The sequence below is a fragment of the Anolis carolinensis genome, chromosome 2 (genome assembly GCF_035594765.1).
Source record: "Anolis carolinensis isolate JA03-04 chromosome 2, rAnoCar3.1.pri, whole genome shotgun sequence".
Taxonomy (NCBI): domain Eukaryota; kingdom Metazoa; phylum Chordata; class Lepidosauria; order Squamata; family Dactyloidae; genus Anolis; species Anolis carolinensis.
Window position 1 is genome coordinate 58,306,057 of NC_085842.1, and position 26,585 is coordinate 58,332,641.

At 43.6% G+C, this 26,585-nt stretch overlaps 2 protein-coding genes and 1 long non-coding RNA gene across 4 annotated transcripts in view; 2 read left to right on the forward strand and 1 right to left on the reverse strand.

Annotated features, from left to right (window-relative positions):
• Window positions 1-1,172: 1,172 nt before the first annotated feature.
• vhl (von Hippel-Lindau tumor suppressor) lies at window positions 1,173-5,944 on the forward strand. Its single transcript, XM_003224889.4, has 3 exons — window positions 1,173-1,556; window positions 3,480-3,602; window positions 4,545-5,944. Exons 1-3 carry the CDS (start codon window positions 1,361-1,363, stop codon window positions 4,745-4,747), a joined length of 522 nt encoding a protein of 173 aa, XP_003224937.1. The 5' UTR covers window positions 1,173-1,360; the 3' UTR covers window positions 4,748-5,944.
• Window positions 5,945-10,245: 4,301 nt separating this feature from the next.
• irak2 (interleukin 1 receptor associated kinase 2) overlaps window positions 10,246-26,585 on the forward strand; it is a 50,633-nt gene continuing 34,293 nt past the window's right edge. Inside the window, exons 1-2 of one of the 2 annotated variants that reach the window (XM_008116998.3) lie at window positions 10,246-10,599; window positions 20,820-20,999. In XM_008116998.3, the coding sequence (XP_008115205.2) occupies window positions 10,470-10,599; window positions 20,820-20,999 (310 nt within the window). In that variant the 5' untranslated portion in view covers window positions 10,246-10,469. The remainder of the gene's footprint in view (window positions 10,600-20,819; window positions 21,000-26,585) is intronic. The other variant, XM_008116999.3, reaches the window with a different exon arrangement.
• LOC134296013 (uncharacterized) overlaps window positions 14,478-26,585 on the reverse strand; it is a 51,291-nt gene continuing 39,183 nt past the window's right edge. Inside the window, exon 2 of the long non-coding RNA XR_010002563.1 lies at window positions 14,478-14,764. This is a non-coding gene — a long non-coding RNA (uncharacterized LOC134296013). The remainder of the gene's footprint in view (window positions 14,765-26,585) is intronic.

Below are 26,585 nucleotides of genomic sequence, written 5' to 3' on the forward strand. Positions count from 1 at the left end.
ACCTACACCTGCTGATTGACTTTATAAGCTAGCTGGCATTGCCCCCCTGATGTGTGACAGAAAGTTGCTGCCAATTGCGAGAGAAATAAGAGTTGAACACTGAAAGCCATCCACTGCATGGCTATCAACCTCCTCCCAGTAGACTTAAATCAAGGGAAAGTTGCATGAGAACTACCACTCCTCTTAATGTTTCCCCAGCAAAAACAAGAATATCCCTCTGAGCTGAAAAATTCCTGTGAGCTGAAAAATTAGGCAAATCCAACTGGGGGTCTTCCAGATAATGCAGTTGCTGGGTTGTTGTTTTCCGGGTTGTATGGCCATGTTCCAGAAGCATTCTCTCCTGACATTTCACCCACATCTATGGCAGGCATCCTCAGAGGTTGTGAGGTATATTGGAAAAAACTAAGCAAGAAAGGTTTATATATCTGTGGAAGGTCCAGGGTGGAAGAAGGAATGGTCGGTTGCCTGTTTTTGGCTTAAAATTATTTAGCCACTTGTGTTCCCTCTATTTTACCGGTTTTATACTTATTTATTTCTGCAATGCTTTTGACACGAAATAAAAACAAATCAGTGTCAATCAAAACTAGGTAACAGCTGAATTGATAAAACATTTAAAATCCATGAGTGTGTGCGTGAAAGCAGTTGCTATGCTCCAGAAACTGTTTTTGACTGCCATTTTTAACCTTTCATGTGCCATTTTTGTGCAGACCAGTTTCCCCTCCATTTTTTACACTTTTCCCATGCTCCAGTTAGGAAATGACATTTATAACCCAGGAACAAAAATCGTGTTGCATTGTGTTATGCTAAATATAACCTTCAGTGAATATGCTTTGGCTCTGGTTAGAAGGCCTTGATCCAAGGCAGTTAAAGTGGGGTTAATTCTATAGTGTAGATCAGGCATGGGCAAATTTGGGCCTTCGCTCCAGGTGTTTTGGACTTTAACTCCCCCCATTCCTAACAGCCTCGGGCCCCTTAAGGGGCTGAGGGGGGAAAGGAAAGGGCCTGAGGCTGTTAGGAATGGGAGGAGTTGAAGTCCAAAACACCTGGAGAGAAAGCCCAAGTTTGCCCATGCCTGGTGTAGATGCATTCTTGATTGTTCCCACTGACCAATCCAACCATCTTGTGAGTGAATGAAAACTCCTCTTTAGCGCAGAGCTCTAACTGCGCAGGCGCCGAAAAGCGGCCCCGCCCACGGAGAAGGCCGAGCGAGTAGGCCTGCCAAACAATGGCTGCCCGAGATGCGCATGCGCCAAGCCGTGCGTCCCTTCAAAAGTCCGCGTCCTCCCACAGAGCGATGGCCTATTCTAGGGGTCAGGGCCTGTCTGCGTAGGTTGGAGGAAGGAGGCGAAGGAAGGCCAGGATGCCGCAAAGGCCCGGAGAAGAGGAGGAGGAAGAGCGGCGGCTGCGCTCGCTGAACAGCCGGGAGCCCTGCCAGGTCATTTTCTGCAACCGGACGCCGCGGGTGGTGAGCCCCGTCTGGCTGGACTTCGAGGGCGTGCCGCGGCCCTACCCCAGCCTCAAGCCCGGCACCGGGCGCAGGATGCACAGCTACCTGAGTGAGTGGGTGTGCGCATGCGCGGGAGTGAGGGCGTGTGCGCGCGAAGGGAGGATGTGTGCGTGTGCGAGACAGGCTATCCTTCAGGCCAGGCATAGGCAGACTTCGACCCTCCAGGTGTTTTGGACTTCAACTCCCCCCATTCCTAACAGCCTCGGGCCTTTTCCTTTTCCCCCTCAGCCGCTTAAGCGGCTGAGGGGGGAAAGGAAAAGGCCTGAGGCTGTTAGGAATGGGGGGAGTTGAAGTCTAAAACACCTGGAAAGAAGGTGTTTGCCCATGCCTGCCTCAGGCCCTCCAGGTGTTTTGGACTCACTTCCAGAAATGCCAGCTGGTACTAATACTAATCAGCACTGGCTTTGCTTTACTAAGACGTGTACCCAAGGTTAGCAGTATGAAAGAGGTGCAGTCTTGTTATTTATGTATTTATTTTGTCAGTAGAATGCAGTTATAATGCATTAAAAAAACCCACAAAATTAGAAACTTGATTGCTGTGAGTTTTCCGGGCTGCATGGCAATTTTTTCAGAAGCATTATCTCCTGACGTTTTGCCCACATCTATGGCAGGCATGCTCAGAGGTTGTGCGGTATATTGGAAACTAGGCAAGGGAGGTTTATATAGCATTAAAAAACCACAAAATTAGAAACTTGATTGCTGTGAGTTTTCCGGGCTGTATGGCCATTTTTCCAGAAGCATTCTCTCCTGATGTTTCGTCCAGAGGGACTCTCAGAGGTTGTGAGGTATATTGGAAACTAGGTAAGGGAGGTGTATATATCTCTGGAAGGTCCAGGGTGGGAAAAAGAACTCTTGTCTGTTTGAGGCAAGTGTGAACGTTGTAATTAATCACGTTCATTGGTATTTAAAGGCCTTGCAGCTCAAGGTGTGGCTGATTCCTGCTTGGGGGCCAGCTGGCACCTCCCAACGAATGATTCCCCAGGTCAGGAGTCAGCCAGGCTTTGAAGATTCAAGGCCATTAAATGCTAATCAAGGTGATTAATTGAAACATTCACACTTGCCTCAAACAGACAAGAATTCTTTCTCCCACCCTGGACATTCCACAAATATATAAACCCCACTTACCTAGTTTCCAGTATACCTCACAACCTCTGAGGATGCCTGCCATAGATGTTGGTGAAACATCAGGAGATAATGGTTCTGGAACATGGCCATACAGCCCAGAAAACTCAAAACAACCCAGTGATTTTGGCCATAGAGGCCTTTGACAACACTTACAAACTTGACATCATGCTAAATATCCTGGCCCCTTGGAGTGCCTCTGGCGTTGCTGTAAGCAAGTCCTCCATTGTGCATGTGGTAGATACTAATGGAAATGCAGACTGTGTCGAACCTGAGCTAGTGGTATGAACATAGCTTTGTGGATATGTCGACATGCCAAAGAAACCAAAGTTGTAATGTTCTGATGTCAAGTCATGCCAATGGGAGCATTAATTCATTAATGCCATATGGTCTCTTAGTGTCATGACATAACCCACCATGGCAATCTTTTGGCGGAGGATGTGTCTGGTCATGGTGCAAATGTGGACTGCTTTGTCTATCAGCAAGTTAGCCCATGTCTTCCATGAAGCTAGTCAAACACCTACACTATAGCATTAATGCAGTTTGACGCCACTTTAGCTGCCATGGCTCAGTCTATAGGATTCTGGGAGTTGTAGTTTTACAAGGTCTTTAGCTTTCTCTGGCAAAAGTGTTGGTGCCTCACCAAATTACAAACCCCAGGATTACATTCACTGATCCTTGGCAGCTTAAATGGTGTCAAACTGCATTAAGATGCAACCCTAGACTGTTAGATCTGCAAAGCCCTTTGGCCCAGTCTGAGTTGAATTTAATGGAGGTGTGTGTTCAGGGTATTTGCGTGTAGCGTTTGAAATACTTGTTCATAGACACTTTATTTGTGCTTGTTTTCCAGAACACCTTTGGTTGTTCAGAGATGCTGGGACTGATGATAGTCTCTTGGTCAACCAGGCAGAGCTGTTTGTGGCATCTCACAATACAAATGGACAGCCCATATTTGCAAATATTACATTACCAGGTAAAAATGCCAGGGCCTTTTCCTCAGTGAAATATGATGACTGTGTTTATTCTTACATACTGTAAAAAATGATATGAAATTCTATTTGACTAGTGACAAAAATGTTATAATTATGTAGACACTGTGTCAATTGGTAAGCAGTTCTCCCATTTCCTTTTGTTCAGAGGCATTTTAGGTGTACTCAGTGTTACTTAGCTTCCATCTATGTTCAGGTCAATTAATCTTTCCTGTAAATACGTTAATCTGAAGTTATTGTTGCTATTTTGATATTTTTTTTAATCTCCGTTTTACATAACTGTCTTGGGGCGTAGGTCTCAAACAGCTATGTCAGAATTTAAAACACGACTGAAGACCTATCTCTTTCACCTGGTAGTCAGTTTTAGCCATGAATGTCAAACTCTTTACTGTAATTTAATCTTTGTTTTGTATATTTTAATATATATATGTATTTCATCAAGATACATTTTAATATATGTATTTACATAATATTTTATGATGATGTGTTTTAGCTATGTTGTACCCCTCCTCGAGCCACAAGAAGAGGCAAGTAAGAAATAAAATTATTGATATTTCATGTTGGTGAGACACTTTTTATAAAAGCATTATTTTGTCACAGTAATTGAGTTTTACTAGCAAACTAGAGGTTAAACCCAACCCTCTTATAAGTAATACAGATACATACATACATTTTAATAATGAAATGTATGGCAACACAACATGTATCCTGACAACCTTTCAAATATATTTTAAAATATATGATTTATTACTTACTTCACATAGACACCGTGGCCGACACACCAATGTGTCAAAGCATAGTTTGGAAAGCTCTGCACTAGAGGTTTATGAACAAATGTTTATCCTTTGATTTTTTTTTCAAGTTACATATCAGCTATCATTTTGGTTTTCAGGCACACTAACAAGCTGAATTTTCTGTCTCCTTAGTGTTCACTTTGAAAGAAAGATGTCTTCAAGTTGTTCGCACTTTAGTAAAGCCAGTCGACTATCGGAAATTGGACATTGTTCGGTCCCTGTATGAAGATCTCGAGGACCATCCAGACATTGGGAAGGATCTTCGGCGGCTTTCTTTGGAGAGGTTAAGGAACGAAAACCCTGATAGAAATGAAGAGTTATGGAGACCCAGATAAAAAAATGAAGAGGGACAGAGATCATGATAGAAGTGAAGAATATCTGAAAAAGTTACTTTTGCTAATAAACTGAGGCACGCAAGAAGGATTAACTGTTCTTTATGAACTGAACATTACCCTTTTGTTGCAATATGGGACATAGGCTTCTTCTGATATAGCTACACTAACATCGTTCTCTGAGGACGCCTATAGTCACATGACAGTGAAATGAGAGGCAACCATGATGGTTGGAAATACTTGGCTAAATCCGTGTAAACTTTGGTCCAAGTATGCTTTTTTTTTCAAATTGCACATTTGACAAAGATGTTGTCATATGGCTCCTTTATTTAATCATTTTGTTATAGTTGGTTATGAAACACCTTTTATTGAGTAAGTTAGATCTCATACTGAAGGATAAGTTAATCTTACGTTGTAATTCAGTAAGTAATTATTAAGTATGAGAAGTTACTACTGGGTGCATTGGTTCTATCTTGTCCCAGTTGTTTCTCATAAGTCATTCTGTTTCAGATGATGCTTTCATTACATAGAATCTGTATTCTTCTGCTATACTTTACTTATCTTTAGGTACTGTAAACATGGTGTAGTAGAAACAGAGTCTGAAGTTATATTTGCTTTTGGAGAACAAAACAAGAACTTGATAAGCCTATTGTGCAGACAAGTTACTAAACCTGGTCACAAGTTTCCTCTGAATTATAGAAGTAAATGGATATGAATATAATAGCCTGGCTATTTTTAGATGCACCAAGCATGCTTGAATCTCTGGTCACAATGTGAAAAAGAGCAAAAGTCTCCTTGATTTTCCTAACCTCTCCTCAGCTCTGTACATTCCTCTACACATTCCTGAGGCATTACAAACCTGGTTTGTGAAATATATTTGCTTTGGTTTATAGAAGCATTACAATTGAACTATTGTCCTATTTTTCAGTACCTTGTGTTTGCAACTGTTGTGTCTTGTATGACTATGCAATTGTCAAATCATTATATATTATCTTTAACATTCAATTTTGTACACTTAATTCCGGCTAAAAATGTATCCTGCAAAGGAACCTGTGAAATGGAATTGCTAGCAACATCATTGTCTACTTTATTTGTTGAAATGTGTGTTACTTTCTGTAAAGTTACTGGTTTGTGATGGTGGATATATATATTGGCTTTGCTCTGTAAACTTGTTCAAAAAAACCCTTGAATTTCTTCGTATTTTTATAAGTTTATATTTTGGATTTTGTAAACATGTAAGTCACAGGAATTTTTAAGAGGACAGACATGGTTTTACATTCAGCAAGGAGTACCTTTTATGGAGTAGATGAGGATAAATATGATAGAGTGTCTGAGACCCAAAGTCTGAATCCCACATCAGGAATGAAAATCTGGACATTGGGCTAATCACTCTCAACCTCAGAGGAAGGCAAAGTCACATCCACTATGAACAAATCTTGTCAAGAAAGTTCCATAACAGGCTTGATTTATGGATCCACTGCCAGGATTCTACCTCTGGCAGACAGGTATACTCCCATCATAACAGAGTTGCTATAAGTGAGAAATGACTTGCCAACACGGCAACAAGATTGGGTAGAGTTCAAATGAGATATTTTTAGTTGGTATAGGGAAGCCATTGCCAGGAGAGCCTTGCTCAGTCCTTTGATTTCCAAAGGACCATGGTCGTTTGCATTTATCAGCAGTAGGTTAGGTTCCTTTGTGCGTTTCACCACTGCTGAATATTTTCTCTGTCCTAGAACTGCAGCAATACAAGGAGGCAGAAAATGAAGTCCCACTTTCATCAAAGGATGTTCATTTGGCCTTCAGTGTTATTCAGTGAAGCTTCATACATTTTAAAAGCATCAAGGGATTAAAACCAGTTTCTTATTCACAATACTGTTTCTCTTTTACCCTGCGTAAAAATAGCTTAGGTCTTTGGTGAGTGGAGAGATCAGTTGCTTTTATTAAGACAAGCAAGAGGAACAAAAGTGTGAAAGGATGCCCAATAAAGCTACCTTGCCGCTTTGCAAAGCAGTTTATACCCAACCACTAAGGCAGTCAGTAATCTATGAAAGCTTATGCTACCAACTTAGTTTACTCAGAATAGATCTACACTGCAAAATTAATGCAACTTTTAACTGCCATGGCCCATGCTATGGATTCCTGGGATTTGTAGTTTGGTGAGGCACCAGCCCTTTTTTCAGAGGAGGCGAAAGACCTTGTAAAACGAACTCTCAGGATTCCATAGCATTGAGCCGTGCCTGTTAAAGTGGTGTCAAACAGCATTAATTTTACAAAGCAGATGCACTCTCAGGCTCTAAGATGGTACAAGATCTGTTTGCATGCTGACATGCCTATCCACTGTAAGCAATGGTGATAGTCCCAGTAGTCATGAAATTTGCTGGCAAACTTTTTTTCCGTTTCCTGTTTGACTATTGACTTAATTACATTCCTTTTCTTTTCAGAGCATTGTTCTCCTTAATGGATGTTTAGATGTGGCAGTGATAGAGAGGCTCCTTCCTACTTTTCTCTTTTACATTGTCTTAACTTACATTACTTGCTTATCTCAAAACAATGGATCCTTTATGGTGCAACCCTTCTGCATATCTGTCTACTCTATATCCTGTGATATGGTTTGTGACACATGAGCAAATTGTAGCAAGACAAATCTGCAAATATTTACAAACAGGAGCACAGTAGATACCTATGTTCTATAATTGTTCAATTTTCTCAGTATTTCTGGCAATTTGGAACTGCAAATTCAATCAAAATAATTAAATACGCCATAATGTACAATGCACACTGCTCGAAATGTTTACGATAAAACATTTTATTGATCAAAAGCAGTGTTGTTTTTTAAAAAAACGCATTGTTTTTTCAGTATCTCTATTGAGGTTGCAATTTAAACATATTAGAAAATAAGCCTTATTGAAAGCTGTGGGAATTAACCACTAAAAGTGTGATATATGATGGGGACTCCTGGCTCAAACACATTTATTGTCGTCGTCTTTTCTCCCAGACGAATGTCCAAATAGTGGGAATAACAGCATGCAGCGTATACATTTTGATCCTGTATAAAATATCAGAACAATAACTCCTATTTTCGGAAGATGAATGAGCAAACAAGTAGTACAAGATATAGTTTGGAATACTTGTCTTTCTCTTCCCAGTTATGATCAGTTGCCTCATTGCAGAAGTTCACTATACAGGGTGTTTGAAAAAGAACTCACTATTCACCATTTAAATTAAATGGTGAATCGGGAGTTCTTTTTCAAACACCTTGTATTTCCTGCCAAGAAATATAAGTAAGTTTTCTACATAGTTCATGGAGTATACTAGTGGAGAGGAAATGTTTACTGTCTTGTCAGTAAAAAAAAAAAGACTTAATTTCATAGGAGTGATGTCATAAAGAGGACAAAGGGGGGGGGGCAAATAACCTGATGTGATTGGTTCTTTTTTTCTCTCTTTTTTTTTTTTTGGTTCCTCCACCCTTTGGATAAATGAGTCAAGGGGATTTACACCTATACTGCAGAATTAATGCAGTTTGGCAATACTGTACTTTAATTACCATGACTCATGGGATCTGTAGTTTTACGAGGTCTTGAGCCTTGTATTATCAAAGGCTTTCATGGCCGGAATCACTAGGTTGCTGTGAGTTTTCCAGGCTGTATGCCCATGTTCCAGAAGCATTCTTTCCAGACGTTTCACCCACATCTGTGGCAAGCATCCTCAGAGGTTGTGAGGTCTATTAGAAACTGCAAGTGGGATTTATATATCTGTGGAGTGTCCAGGGTGGGAGAAAGAACTGTTTGAGGAAAGTGTGAATGTTGCAACTTATCACCTTGATTAGCATTGAAAAGCCTTGCAGCTTGAAAGCTTGGCTGCTTCCTGCCTGAGGGAATCTTTTGTTGGGAGGTGATTAGCTGGCCCTGGTTGTTTCTTGTCTTGTCATAGCAGGGCACGATGAACCAGCCTGCAAACAGTGTATTATTTCAGAATACACAACCACCATGTCAGATGACACAAAGAAGCCACTGAACTTCACAAGCATGTTGACAATTTCAACAGAAAGGGGGAAACCATGAAAATGAACAAAATCTGGCTACCAGTATTTTTTTAAAAAACCCTAAAATCAGGACAGTAAATGAAGAACACTCTGAAAACGGGAATTCCAGATATGAAACAATCAGGGCCTCCCGACAAACAATTTCCCCAGGCAGAAATCAGCCAGGCTTTGAAGCTGCAAGGCCATTCAGTGCTAATCAAGCTGGCCAATTGCAAAGTTCACACTTTCCTCAAACAGACAAGAGTTCTTTCTCCCAACCTGGACATTATTCCACAGATACTGTCCTGATTTTAGATTTTTTTTTAATACTGGTAGCCAGATTTTGTACATTTTCACGGTTTCCTCCTTTCTGTTGAAATTTTCTACATGCTTGTGAATAAAGAATAACACTCAAAAACGGGGGAATTCCAGACAAGAAATAATCAGGGCCAGCTAACACCTCCCAGCAAAGGATTCCCTCAGACAGGAATCAGCCAGGCTTTGAATCTGCAAGGCCATTAAATGCAAATCAAGGTGGTCAATTGGCCACATTCACACCTGCCTCAAACAGACAAGCGTTCTTTCTCCCACCCTGGACTTTCCACAGATATATGAACCCTACTTAGATTCCTAGTTTCCAACAGACTTCACAACCTCTGAGGATGCCTGCCATAGATGTGTGGACAAAAGGTCAGGAGAGAATGCTTCTGGATGCCTGCCATAGATGTGTGGGCAAAAGGTCAGGAGAGAATGCTTCTGGATGCCTGCCATAGATGTGTGGGCAAAAGGTCAGGAGAGAATGCTTCTGGATGCCTGCCATAGATGTGTGGGCAAAAGGTCAGGAGAGAATGCTTCTGGATGCCTGCCATAGATGTGTGGGCAAAACGTCAGGAGAGAATGCTTCCGGATGCCTGCCATAGATGTGTGGGCAAAACGTCAGGAGAAAATGCTTCTGGATGCTTGCCATAGATGTGTGGGCAAAAAGTCAGGAGAGAATGCTTCTGGATGCCTGCCATAGATGTGTGGGCAAAACGTCAGGAGAGAATGCTTCTGGATGCCTGCCATAGATGTGTGGGCAAAACGTCAGGAGAGAATGCTTCTGGACGCCTGCCATAGATGTGTGGGCAAAACGTCAGGAGAGAATGCTTCCGGATGCCTGCCATAGATGTGTGGGCAAAACGTCAGGAGAAAATGCTTCTGGATGCTTGCCATAGATGTGTGGGCAAAACGTCAGGAGAGAATGCTTCTGGATGCCTGCCATAGATGTGTGGGCAAAACGTCAGGAGAGAATGCTTCTAGGTGCCTGCCATAGATGTGTGGGCAAAACGCCAGCTTCTGGAACATGGCCATACAGCCGGGAAAACTCACAGCAACCCGGTATCAAACTGCATTGATTCTATAGTGGAGACGCACCCAAGAGCGGGAAGCGCCTTTGCGTCAGGAGTGGAGGGACACGCGTCACGTCTGAAGGGCGGAGCGAGACCCGGGAAAGCCCCTGCGCTGCGGCCAAAGGAGCATGAGCTGGAGAGGCGAGTTTCCAACGAGGAAGTGTGCTGAGATGGTGCGAGTGGGGTTGGTCTGCATGGCCTTTGGGGTCCCTTCCAACTCTTCCCTGAGTCTGTAAAGCACGGTCCACTAAAGCGCGCCTGACTCCAAACTTTGCAGCCGGGATCCAAGGGAAGGAGGCGCCTCTCCGCCTGAATGCCCGTGGCCAAAGGCGGCGGGGAGGGAATGGAGCCCCACGAATACATCCACGGCATCCCCGCCTGGGTCTTGGAGGACTTCTGCCAGAAGATGGACTGCCTCCACGACTACGACTGGATGCGCTTTGGTGAGCCATCAGCCCCCTTTGTAGCCTCTCTGTAGGATGCATGGCTTTCAATGCCATGGCTCAATAACAAGGGAACCCTGGAACCTGTCAAGTTAGCCTTCTGTGCTACTCTATTCCATAGCATAGAGTCAGGGCAGTTCAGAAGGCTATAGAGCAGGCATGGGCAAACCGGGGCCCTCCAGGGGTTTTGGACTTCAACTCCCACAGCCTCAGGCCCCTTCCTTTTCCCCCTCAGCCGCTTAAGCGGCTGAGGGGGAAAAGGAAAGGGCCTGAGGCTGTGGGAGTTGAAGTCCAAAACCCCTGGAGGGCCCTGGTTTGCCCATGCCTGCTCTACATCTGCTCTTTCCAGACTGTAGATTGATGGCTCTATGGGTTAATCTGTTATTTCCAGCAGGCCTGGCCTCCAAAAACACTTATCTCCTACTACAACAATTACAGTAGAGTCTCACCCAACATAAACGGGCCGGCAGAACATTGGATAAGCGAATATGTTGGATAATAAGGAGGGATTAAGGAAAAGCCTATTACACATCGAATTAGGTTATGGTTTTACAAATTAAGCACCAAAACATCATGTTATACAACAAATTTGGCAGAAAAAGTAGTTCAGTACGCAGTAATGCTATTGTGAAGGCACTCTGGGGGGAAATGGCTATCTCTAGGTCTGGCTACCCAAGCGGCTTCGGTTTACCTTATAATTATACCTCAAACCCCAAAGTAAATACTCTAGAAGCTGATTAAAGATAACCAAAAATATGTTTATTGAAAACAGGAAACAGTCCTTTTAATGTATTAGAAATAATATGAGGTAAAATCACTGAAATTATACAGAAATAAAACTATATTGATTGAGAATGAAAGCTATAGAGACTATAAAGGATAAACACACAAGCTATGAGGAAACTATAAGGTAAGGACTATAGGGTATGTACAAGGCTATGATAAGCACTATCTATAATGACTTTAGTGGTAAATACCAGCTATAGTGAACTATCTATAATAACTCTGAGGTAAACTATAAGGTGATAAGCTATAAGGTAAGTACATAAGGTAAGTACAAGGCTATGAGGTAAGCTATGAGGCTATGAGGTAAACTGTAAGGTAAGTACATGGCTATGAGGTAAACTGTAAGGTAATTACAAGGCTATGAGGTAAATACCTAAAGCTATGATGTGACTATAAGGTAAGTACGTGATTTATGTTGCCTGTTTGAATTTGCCAGGTCAAAGAACCCAGACCAAATTCTAAGACCTATCTCTAAGAGGTTTTTCTCTGGAATGGCCAAAGGAGGGGAAAAAGCCTTAGAGGCAAGCTCACAGGCTGAACCATCTCATCCAAACCTAAAGGGGAGTCCCAAGCTCCACCCCCAAAACAGGAGCCAATGGAACATTCCTCCCAAGAACAGCAACCAGGAAATAAGCAAGAGAGGGAAAGCCAAGTAGGACAGCACAGCTATGTAGTAATTAATGTATTTACCAATTTAGCACCAAAATATCACAATGTATTGAAAACATTGACTACAAAAATGCGTTGGATAATCCAGAACGTTGGATAAGCGAGACTCTACTGTAGTATGTAATGGGCAACTTGCCAGCAGTGGACCAAAGACATGCAGTCTGGAGAATATTGTTAAAGGGCTTTCAAATAATTCCTGCCTTATAGTCATCTTAGGTGAATCTGTCACAGGACTTTTCTTGTAAGTTTTATTCAGAGAGCGTTTGCAATTACAGTAGAGTCTCACTTACCCAAGCCTTGCTTATCCAAGCCTCTGGATTATCCAAGCCATTTTTGTAGTCAATGTTGTCAATATATCGTGATATTTTGGTGCTAAATTCGTAAATACAGTAATTACAACATAACATTACTGTGTATTGAAATACTTTTTCTGTCAAATTTGTTGTATAACATGATGTTTTGGTGCTTAATTTGTAAAATCATAACCTAATTTGATGTTTAATAGGCTTTCCCTTAATCCCTCCTTATTATCCAAGATATTCGCTTATCCAAGCTTCTGCCAGCCCGTTTAGCTTGGATAAGTGAGATTCTACTGTAATTACCTTCCTCTGGGGCTGAGAGTGTGACTTGCTCAAGGTTATCCAGTAGGTTCCCATACCCGAACATGAATTTGAACCTTGGTCTCCAGACTCTTAATCCAACACCTAAACCACTACTTTTTGCTGCACCCAAACCTGAATGTCGAGCTACAAGCTTGGGTTTGTAATGGTTGTTAATCAAATGGATGGATTGAACATTTAGGTTTACCATGAATTCTTTATTGAAGTATCTGAATACCTTGGTTTATTCAGCTTTCAACGCCTGAGAGCATCTTCGGATTCAATGGAAGTTGTCTTACACTGAGTCAGATCTGTTTGCTGTCATGTCTGGCAACCTCTTTTCAGAGTTTCAGGCAGAATTGTTTCCTAACTCTACCTGGAGCTGATATGCATTGAACCCGAAACCTTTGCATGATTGCTAATTATTATTTCAAGACTCACACCCATTCAACAAACCTGTAAGTTAAGGGCAGACACACAATACCTGTTTGATTTATGAAATCGGGTGTCATGCAAGAGTTGAGATGTCATGGGAGCATTAGGAGCCAGCCTTCCTCTCAGGAGGTTTGAGGGGCCTCATGCCTGACCAAATTTCCATGACCGGGGCCCTGAAAGGGATAGGTTTTTTAGTTAAAACGCTGCCAGCATTTTAATTTGGAAAATGAGGGGCATGTGTACCAAGTTTGGTCCAAGTCCATCAAGCCATGTAGAAGCCTTTGAGGTACAAACACACCTGCATACATATTTTCATGTTTATTTGTGTAGGTAAAAGTAAAGGTTTTCTCCTGACATTAAATCTAGTTGTGTCCGACTCTGGGGGTTGGTGCTCATCTCCATTTCTAAGCCAAAGATCTGGCATTTTCCATAGATGCCTCACAGATCATGTGGCCAGCATGACTGCATGGAGCACCGTTACCTTCCCATTGGAGCGGTACCTATTGATCTTCTCACATCTGTGTGTTTTTGAACTGCTAGGTTGGTAGAAGCTGGGGCCTAATAGCGGGAGCTCACCCTGCTCCCTGGATTCAAACCAACAACCTTTCAGTAAGCAAGGGCAGCAGCTCAGTGGTTTAACCTGCTGCACCACCAGAGGATCTTTTATTTGTATAGATGAGTCTATTGATAGGATGAATACGGAGAAAGCCTTTCAAAGGTGGAGTGGACCAGTGACTATTGAGAAAAATTATGCACAAAGTGTTGCATCTGAGTTCTCCTTTGTGGTTTTCTTTGGGAAACATCTGGTTAGCCAGCGTGGCAAGCAGGATGCTGAACTAGATAACAGAGTTAGGAAAAGTTGTCATTTTGAACTACAGCTCCCAAAATCCCCCAACCAGTGAGGCCACCAGGGGTGTTCTGAGTTGTGGTCCAAAGAAGTAATTTTTCCAAGCTTTTCTACACAGACTTCACTTGCAGGAATTTTCTTATGTAATAAGACTTTTTGAAAAACACCTTTGTATACCATTTCTGTTTGCATAGTGGATCACAGTGCAAAAACATGAATTGCAAACTCAGATTTCCTAAATTTTGTGTAGTTGGACCTGATGCCATTCTGTCCAAGTGAGAGCATCTGATGAAAAGAGTGTTTTAACTGATTTTCCTAATTTAAGTGGCCTTTGCTTTCCCCTCCATAGGGAAAAATTAAATATTTATTAACACAAACCTGTCAATGTAACAGTGTGAACGTTCTGGTGTTTCCAATCACTTTTAAGAAAAACCACTTTTTGGTGAACGAAATGTTGGCAAAATCTCTAAAATACTATAAATAACATATTACCTACCTGTCGGCTCACTACAGCCGCTCCTGAATGAATACATGAGACTAGCTGTGTTGTCACCAGAAAGTTTACTGCAGGAAACATTGACATGGAAAAAGCCAAGAATGGGAGGCGTCTGCCAGCATTCCTTTTTATACCCTCCCCCCTCATTTGAAAACGCATTTCCCACCCAACAAAACCCCGCGAAGTTTCCCCGCCAAGTCCAGCAGCCGTTTCTTCTCAGGATCTCGAGATGCAGGTGTCTTATCAGTCCACATTGTCAGTGACCCTGAAACTCAGAGCCATACCCAGGCTCTAGTAGCAGGGTTCTGACATGGCGTCTTCCTCCCCTTCGTCCTGAAAGAGAAAGATTGCATACAACTATTGTTCTCCGCTGTCCAATGTTCCTTTGTATTTTTTCAAAAGGCTGCAGTGAAACACCGGGTGTACTTTTCCTAAGTCCTTGGGCAACCTCAGCTGATAGGTTACTTCATTTACCCTTTTTGTAACTCTGAATGGGCCTATATAGCGTGGTGCCAGTTTCTTCGATGGAAATCCCAACTTCAGATTTTTTGTACTCAGCCAAACTAGATCCCCTTCGCCCAATTCGTCCCCTTCTCGGCGCCTACGATCAGCAAAGAGTTTGTACTTCCTTTGCGTTTCTCGTAGTGCCTCCACCACGTCCTGCCACCCTTGCTTGATTTTGGCCTGCCATTCTTCGTCTGTCTGGCCCTCTCCTTCCCTCCACCCGGGTAGTCTGGGGAATGGTGCCACATCCTGTCCGTACACTATTTCGAACGGGGAACGACCTGTAGCCGAATGTACAGCCCCGTTAAACGCCATTTCAGCAAAAGGTAGTAGTCCCGCCCAATCATCCTGTCTATAGTTTGTGTACATTCTCAAAAATTGACACAGTGTTTGCTGAGTGCGTTCGACCCCCCCATTGGTCATGGGATGGAAGGCTGAGCTCAGATTCCTTTCTGCTCCCAACAGCTGCAAGAATTTTCCCCAGAATTTAGCAGTGAACTGGACTCCACGGTCACTAATTATTTTGTCAGGACATCCATGTAGGCAATAGACATGCTTTACATACAAATCAGCAAGTTTTTCAGCAGAAGGGAGTTTCGGCAGGGCTACAAAATGTACTTGTTTTGAGAAGAGGTCCAATATTGTCCAAATGTACCTGTGGCCTCTACTGGGGGGTAGCTCACCGACAAAATCCATTGCCACGCATTCCCATGGTCTCGTGGGTTCCACCACCTTTTGCAAGAGCCCCTGGGGTTTTCCAGGTGGTGTTTTGCTCTCTGCACACAATCCACACTGAGTGACATACAACCTAGCGTCTTTCCTCATTCCGGGCCACCAGCATTGTTTGGCTAACAGTTTAATTGTCCTGGTAGGTCCCAGATGACCTGCACCCTTGTTATCATGGCATTTTCTCAGCATCTTTTGCCTCAAACTTTCAGGAATGTACAATTTCTTATTTACAAACACCAAATCCCCACACAGTTCCCCCCGTTCCTTGTTCGTTTGTAACCAGACATCCTCCCCGTATGCTCGCTTCAACTCTCCTTCCCACATTTCCCCTCCCCCTGTGGAAATGGCAGTACATTTGTTTTCTCTAGTTGCCTGTGCTCGAGTTAACACTGCCAGGCCCCATTGCTTATCTAGGAAAATACTTCCCTCAGATTCCTGAAATCCTCCCCCATGCTGGGGCATCCAAGAAAGAGCGTCAGCCAGTATGTTGTGTTTCCATTGGAAGCACTTTAGCTTGAAATCAAAGCGGCTAAAGTATTGGGCCCACCTTATTTGCTTCACTGACAGTTTGCGAGGGGATCTCAGGTATTGCAAATTTTTGTGGTCAGACCACACTTCAAACGTGATCCCACTTCCTTCCAGGAAGTGTCTCCAGCACTCTAATGCCTTCAAAATTGCTAAGGCCTCCGTCTCCCAGATTGACCAGTTTTTCTCTGTTTCACTAAACTTTTTCGACAAATATCCACATGGTTTTAGATTCCCCCCTTCGTCCTTCTGTAGCAAAACTGCCCCATATGCACAGTCTGATGCATCACAATGTATCACAAATGCTTTAGACATGTCAGGGTGTTGTAGAATGGGCTCTTCTGTTAATCGCTTCTTTAGAGCTTCGAAAGCCTCCTGGCATTCCAATGTCCAGGTCAGTCTGGCCCCAGGGGCCTTCACTTTGGCTGTTTCCCCCCTCCCTTTCGTCTTTAACAAGTCAGTTAATGGTAAAGTGAGACGTGCAAAGTCCTTAATGAATGTCCTGTAGAAGTTTGCAAACCCCAGAAAGGATTGCAGCTGTTTCTGCGTTTTGGGGGCTTTCCACCCCCTTATATCTTCTACTTCCGCAGGGTCGATCGCCACTCCCTGGGGGGAAATCCTATACCCTAGAAAGTCTATTTGGTCTCTGTTGAACTCGTACTTGGCTAGCTTCGTGTACAGTCTCGCTTCCCTCAACTTTTGGAGGACTTCCCTAACCAGTTTCACCTGTTGCTCTCTGTTCTGAGACATTATTAATATATCATCAAGAAAAACAAAAACTCCCCTGTACAGTAATGGATGCAACACTTCGTTGATCAATTGCATGAACGCTGCCCCGCCTCCACTCAGTCCAAAAGGGAGGACGCAATAATTATACAGACCAAATGCACAGGAGAAGGCCGTTTTCCACCTGTCCTCTGGTTTGATTTGCAATTTATGATATGCTTCAATCAAATCTAACTTGGTGAATATCTTCCCCTCTGACAACTGGGCAATCAAATCCTTCACTAAAGGCAGGGGGTATTTATTTACAGTACTGATTGCGTTCAGGCCTCTGTAGTCGATGCAGAGCCTCAACGATTGGTCCTTTTTCCGCCTAAACAACACGGGTGCTCCTAAAGGAGAATTCGAATGCTCGATGAAACCCCTCGCTAGGTTCTTATCGATATACTTTCTCAGTTCCTCCTTTTCTCTAGCCGACATTGGATACAATTTCGCCTTAGGAAGCTCTGCTCCTGGGACTAGCTCTATTTTCACTTCCACACTCCGCTTCGGTGGAAAATTGTCTGCTTCCTTCTCGTCAAACACATCCACAAAATCACAGTACTCTGGGGGCAATTTTTCCGCCAGTTCTGCTAGTCTGATGGAATCCTCCTCTCCCTTGCTCCCTGGCTCCCTCTCGATTTCCTGGCTCCCCTCTCCCAACCTTATTCCAAAATGCATGCTCTTATCTTCCCAGTTGATTTGCGGGTTGGCCTGCCCTAACCACGGCATGCCCAGTATAACATTGTAGCTGGCTATTTGTGATATCACAAATGACACCCTTCCTTCCCAACATCCTATCTTACACTTCACGCCCTCGATACTGTGTCTGGCTAACGATCCTGATGCCGTAGATCCGTCCAACTGCGAAAAGGCTATTGGGGATTCTAGGCTCGTCCTTTCACATCCTAGTCCCGCTGCTAATTCAGGCGTAATGATGTTCCTAGAACATCCACAATCAATAAATGCCTTACATGTTGCTTGCTTACTGCCACTCTCAAGCTGAATTGGAACTACCAACATTCTTTTGTCCTGACTTACCAACCCCCCCAAACGGTCCCTCATCGGTGGTTCTTCCTCTGCACGTTTGCCGGCCACGGCCTTCGGTTTGGGCAGACCTCCTCCTTCCCCTTTCCTCTGCCAGCATTCGGCAGCCCTGTGCCCCAGTCGGCCGCACACAAAACAACCGCTCCTGCTTGCTTTCACATTCCCTTTCGGCTCTGCTCTCCTCCCGGTTGGAGTCGATTCTCCCTTCCGGCTTCCTTCTTTCATCTGTTGCTGTTGATGCTGCCCTCCTCTGTGCCTCCTCGCTTGGGCCAGCGATGTCTCGACGCGCCCTGCTAGCTGGATCCACCCGTGCAATGTGTCAGGCTCATCGCGGTGCACTGCCCAGGAGAGAATCTCCCACCTGAGTCCTTCCTTAAAGATCTCAATCTTGGTCACTGCTGACCATTCTGGCACCTTTTCGGCGAGGCACTGGAATTCCTCCGCGTATTCAGATACCGATCTCTGTCCTTGGGGGGCGGTCTTTAGTTTCTCCCTCGCCCGGATCTGCTCCAATGGGTCTCGGAAACAGGCCTCCAGAGCTTCCATGAAGCGCCTAACTGACCCCAAACATGGGTCGTGCTGTGCGTGCAGCTGGACATACCAGCTAGCTGCTCCCCTCTTCAGCACTGCACCGATGGCCCGGACCTGGCTAGACTCGGTTCTAAAGGTATGGGCATTGTCTTCCATATAGCCCCTCACCGTGGTTAGGAAAAAATCCAGTTCAGAGGACTCTCCTCCATACTCTATCCTCAGCTCCTCTCGTCTCTGTTGGGGTCCTTGTGGCGGCAATCCCCAATGTTCTGCCCGTCGCAAGCCCCCTTGAGGCCTCGGAGGCCCCGCCGCTGCTTCCCGTTGCCCTGTGCCACGCCCGGCATTCGCCAGGGGCACCAGAGGTTCCGGTTGGAACATAGCTGGGATTCCTGGGAGCCTTTCCCCTTCGTCGTCGCTCTCCTCCACCCGCGTCAGGTTTGCTAAGGTCCTGGGTCAGGCGCCGAGCTCTTTTCGCATTCCCCTTCCCCTCGGTGCTGGGAGGTCTGCGAAGCTCTGGCTGCTTCCCATGCTCAAGTCCCCCATTGAGCCAGTTCGAAGTTCCCTTCCTTTCTCTGGCTCCGCCAAAGGTGCTAGGCGTTCCATAACCTTCGACATTATTGCCAGGGTGGTCTCCATCGCCATCATCCTCTCCTCCAGGAACACCATCCTTTGTGGGGATGGGAAGTGTAGATCTCCCTCTCCTCCGGTGCTGTCTTTCTGCACTCCTCCACGCCTCTGGGTTACCCCGTTCGGCTGGGCATAAGCAGTGGATGACGCTAGGGCTGCCAGCTGGTGGAAATCAGCATCCGGCTCGTCGGGGGTGCCCTGACCCAACTGATCCGCTCCTGCGCCCAGGAGTTCGTCTTCCTCTGTCTGCATATTACACCTCACCGCTGCAGCGGGATGGTGCCAAATTCTTGGCTTTGATGTCGGCTCACTACAGCCGCTCCTGAATGAATAAACGAGACTAGCTGTGTTGTCACCAGAAAGTTTACTGCAGGAAACATTGACATGGAAAAAGCCAAGAATGGGAGGCGTCTGCCAGCATTCCTTTTTATACCCTCCCCCCTCATTTGAAAACGCATTTCCCACCCAACAAAACCCCGCGAAGTTTCCCCGCCAAGTCCAGCAGCCGTTTCTTCTCAGGATCTCGAGATGCAGGTGTCTTATCAGTCCACATTGTCAGTGACCCTGAAACTCAGAGCCATACCCAGGTTCTAGTAGCAGGGTTCTGACACCTACCCATGAAGGAAATTGCAGTCTTATAGATTTCTCCTGAAACTCTTGAGACAATAAACCCAGTCAGTTGTGTCTTGGGAATGTATGCGAGATGTCACCAGAATCTATAAATATGGAGATAAGCACCAACCCCCCAGAGTTGGACACAACTAGACTTAATGTCAGGGGGAAACCTTTACCTATGTTCACATCACTACCATTTAATAATAATGGTTGAAATCTTGCAGATTTGGAGGGCCCACTGTACTTTATAATAATAATAATAAAAACTTTCTTTATATACCGCCCTATCTCCCATAAGGTACTCAGGGCAGTTTACAACAAAGATACAGACATACAATACACAACAATATAAAAACAAATTATTATACAAAAATAAAATTTACGTTAAAATAACAATCAGTAAAATCACAGCAGCTTCCAATTGGGGTCAATAATGTCATAGGTAACATAGACCATGATCAGGAAAAGATGAGACTGTACAGTATATTTCATGCCAAGTCGGTGGAATAGCCAGAATGGAATTCATTCAAACACCTGCTGAAACCACCAGGTTTTGAGCTCCTTACGGAAAATATGTAGAGTAGGGGCCAGCCTAATCTCCTTAGGGAGAGCATTCCAGAGCCGGGGAGCCACTACTGAGAAGGCCCGCTCCCTCGTTCCCCACCAACCTCGCTTGGGATGATGGTGGGAGTGAGAGGAGGGCCTCTCCAGCAGATCTCAAGGACCGCACCGGTTCATAGGGGGAGAGCCGATCACAGAGATAGGCAGGGCCCGAGCCGTTTAGGGCATTATAGGTCAAGACCTACACCTTGAATTGGGCCTGGGAAGTTATCGGTAGCCAGTGGAGCTGCTTTAATAGAGGCACTGTGCGCTCCCTATAACCAGCCCGTTAGAAACCTGGCATGTTTTCTTGGATCTTGTCTTTGAACAATTATGTTTATTTCCATTGTTGTAAGTTTCATGGAATTCCCAAACTGAAGATATATCCCACACTGGGCTGATGATGATGGTGATGATGATGATGATGATGATCATTTTCGTTTTTTAGCATCCCACGTGATAACTGACCAGACTGAACTGCGAAAAATCAAATGCATGGAAAAGGCAGGGATCAGCCGGACAAGAGAGCTGATGTGGTGGTGGGGAGTGAGGCTTGCAACTGTCCAGGAGCTGCTGGACCTTCTACAAGAACTGCAGCTTTACCGAGCAGCCCAAGTGATTGCCAACTGTGAGTAATTTGGGTTACTTCTCCTCCAGAATTACCTGGTACAGTTTTATAACCAGGGTAACAAAACCACCTCTGAGTCTTCCTTGCCTGTGAAATCCCTGAGAGATCAATGGGCTCTCCATAAGTCAACAAGTGATTTGAAGGCTTATGCACACAGAGTTTGTTACCATTCCAAACCTTCCTCCATTCACTCCTCCTTTTGAAACTGAATTCAGTTACACCATGGGGAAACAAAGCTAGAAGATGGAAGTACTGTTTTTAAATACCCACTATACTCATAAGTCTAGAAACTTTAGTCAAAGGTCAACCCCCCAAAACTGGGTCAAATTACACTATGTAACATGATTTTTGTTCCTGGTTACAAGTGTAATTTTCTAATTGGTTCTGTCATAAAAACATGGAAAAGGTTTGCCAAACAGCAAAAACTTTATTTTTGCGGGACAACCTGCAGCACATTTTGCTATAGTTTTTCATTAAATATCTCATGGAGTCTCAACCAAGTTAACATAATTTGTGTGCAGCCACAAAAACCAAGTTTTTGGAGTATAACAACTGCTTTCATAGTAAATACCACACAATTAAACAGGAAATAACACTTTGAAACCAGGAACAGAAAGTCTTTCAATAGTTGTTACATTGTGTTATTCACGGATCAGCCTGAGTACTGTGCCTTTGCATTTATGAAAAAGGAACCATCCCTTTTCTCTGGATAGTCTGTTTGTTTCTTCTTTCTTCCTATTTATTTTAATTTGCTAGTTTTAAGTTTGTTTTAAGTCTGTATTTTAGACTTGTTTGTTTTTAAAGATATCTTACTTTGTCCTTGAGTGGCCTTGTGGTCCTGAAAAATGGGTGCAATTACTTGAAAGAGTTATTTGTAAAAATGATGTAATGAATATCCTTGCAGTGTACCAATGGCCTTTTGTTTGAATGTATGTCTTTATACACATAATAATAGTGCTCAGTTGTGTGTCATGAAACTATTTGTGCATGGAGTGCATCCAACTTTAAGTTTGCTGTCTTCTCTCCCTTTGAAGAGATGGGATATTTCCACTTCCTGTTACAGGAATCAGAATTCCCTTTGAAGTCTGAATTGGGGAAATGTGGTTTCATACTGTGAAAATGAGCTGTGGCCCTCCTTTCTCCTCTCCCTCATACTTCAGAGGAGTCTAGCAACCTCGTGCAAGGTCCTGTTGTAAAATGTGACGGACACATGGAGCAAGACGGGAGAATGACTCAGTCCTTATGTGCCGTCATTACTTCCCTTCGTTGCAAATTCTAAAATCCCCTTCTTCAGACTTGTGACTAGTAAGACAATAATGTGTTGCTTGGTATGATGAAAAAAGAAGTAATAGTAGAATAAACTGACAGACGTCTCCTCCCCTGGCTCTCTCCATGGTCCATAGAGTGAAGAAGTGGGAGGTGAAAGTTCAAGCCTCACCATAAGGGAGTGAAGGGGAAATGTCCCATTTACATGTCTGGCACAAAAAATCCCAAACTCAGCTAGTAATGAAAAGAGCAAGAGGTGCTCTTGGAACTCTTATCCACACTGTTAAGTTCCACTGAGCCACAGCAGCAGATCAAAAAACAGAGCTTGTTTTCTTCCAACCACAAGATTCAATCATACATGTCAAGGGTCATCATAATCATCACAGGTTATCACTCATGGCTTCCATGGGCAGAGTCTTGGTGGTGAACCCGTAAGTGACTGCAGAGACCTATTCTGGATCTGCATGGTCTTGCCAAAATGAGGACATCAATTTCCAGATTTGGAAGGCAGTCACAACAAGGGACGCACCTTCGGGACTTCCGGGTACGGCGACATGGCGGCTGGCTGAGGGCTCCATGAGCACCAGCTTCTCAGAGCATCCAGGTAGAGCTGAAAGCTCCCCCTCCTGAGCAGATTGAGGCTCAAGAGGTTGCTAAACCCTTTGGAGCCCCGCCGAAGACCCCTAAGAGCTGTTTTCCCTCAAGGAGAGCAGCCAAGGGGGTCCGGACGAGGGACCAGGGGGCGGCGGACGGGACGAAGCTGCGCGGGCGGTGATCCGTTCCTGCAAACAGCTGCCTAGTCGTACTTTTCACCAAGAAGAAAAAGAGGACGAAACATGAAACGTGAGTGTACGAAACAGAAATCTATAACTGGTGTATGAGACTGGTGTATGAGAGAAGGCTATTAGGAATAGAGGAAAAGAAACTGAGACTACCGGCGCATAAAAAAAGGAAAGAACTTAAGGGAACTTAAGGGAAGCCCAAACACAGAAGACGCGGCTTTAAGGAATCACTAAACCCAACTAAACCCATTGGAGCCCCGCCGACGATCCCTAAGAACTGTTTTCCCTCAAGGAGAGCAGTCAAAGGGGTCCGGACGAGAGACCAAAGGGTGGCGGACGGGACGAAGCGGCGCGGGCGGTGATCCGCTCCCGCAAACAGCCATCAACTAAGGGACCAACCAAGAAGGTTGGAAAATTGATAAACAGACAAATAGATTAAATAGTCAACTTAAAGACAACCAGAAGTAGTTATACCCAGAAGAAATATAAGTAACGGACATACTTAATTTACCCAGGGAATTTGGTAAAAGCTGCATATACACTCCATGCAAGGAAGGGGGGGAAAAAATTAAAAAGCCACGAGAGATTAAAACCTCGCCCTTAAGAGATCAGATTAGAGAGCCACAATCGACCTTGAGAAGATTGTTATGTCTCAGGAGCTGTCACTCAGATAGTCTGGCAGAACTTTGGCAAGGTCCCAACAGCGTCCAGAGTACAGCACGTGATATTGGGCTCGGCTAAGGGAGGACCCGGCAAGAATTTCGCAGAGCACAACAGGAAGGGAAGATAAAAGGGGACGGAGCAGACGAGGAGGGAGTAGTGGCAAGTGGCCCGGATAGAGGGAGATAGAGAGCCCGAGAAGGAAAGGCGATACACATCTAGAGCAACAGAGAGGCAAAGGCACTTCCAGACAGGTTGAAACGGAAAGAAACCCGGGCGGCAGAAACTACAACGGACAACAAAATAAACCCAGACTGATCCGGACGGAGCCAGGACGAGAAGCAGACGAGGGATATCGACAAGACCCAGGACGAGAAGCAGACGTTGGCGAGGACGAGAAGCAGACGGAGGTGCAGGGACAGGCGAGGAGGAGAAGCAGACGAACGGAAGGAAGGACGGAATATAAGAAGTTGGGGAAAAGAAAAGAAGGAGGTAGAAGGGATCACCAACCAGAAGGCTCTAGGGAGAGCTTAAAAGACTAAGTAAGTTTAATGCCACAGGAGAAAAAGGAGGGGGAGGAGACTCAATATTTTTTCTTTTCAATACTCTTTCTTTTTTTTCTTTTTTTTTATTAACGGACTAACTATTAAGACCCTCTAGGCTCATCCTTTGGAACAGTAGATTTAAACTAAAACTAGGCCCTAACGACCTTACCCTCCGACCTCTACAACTAACTCAATCAATTGAGATAACCAAAAAAGAAATGGCTACACAGAAAGTAAAAATGGAGGACAGGAAAATGTTCGAAAGAAGAAATTCATTACCGGGGGACCCAAATCTAAAAGACATTATGAGGGAACTTCAGAAAATTACAGAAAATCAAAGATTATTTCAAGATCAAATGCTAAACATGTAGAGGGACTTATCGGAGGAACTCATAGGAATGAAAAAGGAAATGAATGAAATTCAAAAGAGTATTAAAGAAATAAAAGAAGAGGAATATAAGATGGAAAAGAAACAGGACAAACTTGAACGAAAAATAGACATTTTGGAAATGAAAAATGCAAAACTAGAAGCAAGACAGGAAAAAATTGAACAAAAAGAACTAGACCTCCAAATAAGAATTAGAAACATCCCAGAAGAGCCAAGAGAAAATCTGAAGCTAGTAATAACCCAATTATTAGCAGACCTGATCCAAACTACAGATGAAGAAATGGAAGAAAACATTGACCGAACCTTCAGAATAACAACAAATTTTTCAAAAAAGAATCATGTACCTAGAGATGCAATTGTACAATTCTCAAAAAGAAAACTCAGGGAGGAAGTACTTAAAAGCAGTAGTAAAAATACTATTAGATACAAAGGAGAAAAAGTTACAATACTTAAAGAATTCCCCACAAGTACAATACAAAAGAGAAGAAAATATCTCTTCCTCACTGAGGAACTGAAAAAAAGACAGATTAGATTTAGATGGGAGAGGAGGGAAGGCATTATGACAACATATAAAGAGGAGAGATTTTGGCTGACGACCGAGGACAAAGCCAAAGACTTCTACAAAAGATTAATGGAAGAAACAACGGAACCCATCAAAACCGGACAAGACAGCAATAGGAAGAGAAAGAAACCTAGAATAATCTCCCCGGAAAAGACTGAAACTAAGACTAATTCGCCAACCCCTAAGACTAATTCGCCAACCCCGGAAATGGAGCTACGACAGGAAGAGGCAGCCAACCAAAGCTAAACTATGGAATTAAAATGTTATGTAAATAATATAAATGGCTTAAACTCCCCCAATAAAAGAAAAATATTATTCAACTACCTTAAAAAATGCAAATTTGATGTAGTGTCTCTTCAGGAGACCCATATACAACAGAGACATTCAGGGCACTTAATCAATAAAAGTATCGGTAATGAATATATCTCATCAGCCCCGGAGAAAAAAAGAGGAGTAGTAACATACGTAAACCCCAAATGGATATCAGAATTGGCCTTCAAAGATGAGGATGGGAGAATGATTGGAGTAAAAATTAAGATCTATAACAAAACACTCTTATTATGTAATGTATACACTCCAACTGGCCCTAAAACAAATTTTATTAACACATTAAAAGATAAAATAGCCGAACAAGAATTTGAGGAATTAATAATAATGGGAGACTTTATTGGGATAATTGATCCGGATTTAGACAAAAATGGGGACGGTAATGGGGGAAAGAAAATGAAAAATGGGAAATTACCGATAAATTTTCAAAAACTCTTACAAGACTGGGACCTAAAGGACGCCTGGAGAATCCACCACCCGCTAGAAAAAGATTACACTTTCTTCTCTAACAGGCATAAGTCATGGTCCCGCATCGACATGACATGGATGTCAACATCACTAATACCCAAAATTTCAAAAATTAGAATCATGCCAAGAAGTTATTCAGACCATTGCCCTATAGAATTTATAATAAACAAAACCCAGAAAACACGAATCTGGAGACTAAACGGTAACTTGTTAAAATCGGAGGATGATATTATAAAGAATAAAAAAATTATCAAGGAATACTTTAGGATAAATGACTCTGAAGAAGTCACGCAGCAAGTATTATGGGATGCCAGTAAGGCGGTAATGCGGGGACACTTTATACAACAGAACACCCAAAAAAATAAACAGAGAAGAGAAGCCCTTAATAAAGTCTTAGAGGAAATCAAAATTAAGGAAAAAAAGCTAAAAGAAACCCCAGGAGATAAAAGAATAAAACAAGAACTAGAAATCCTAAAGAAACAAAAGATGTATCTAGAAATGGAAGAGCTGGGAAAAAAAATTAAGATTTATTAAACAACAACAATTCCAGCACGCTAACAAACCAGGTAGATGGCTGGCTTGGAGGAT

Bases quoted from the DNA above. Each gene is read 5' to 3' on its own strand.
- vhl (XM_003224889.4), top strand. From the start codon at position 1,361: ATGCCGCAAAGGCCCGGAGAAGAGGAGGAGGAAGAGCGGCGGCTGCGC. The intron at 1,557-3,479 runs GTGAGTGGGTGT...CTTGTTTTCCAG, and splicing joins CAGGATGCACAGCTACCTGA to AACACCTTTGGTTGTTCAGA. The intron at 3,603-4,544 runs GTAAAAATGCCA...CTGTCTCCTTAG, and splicing joins TGCAAATATTACATTACCAG to TGTTCACTTTGAAAGAAAGA.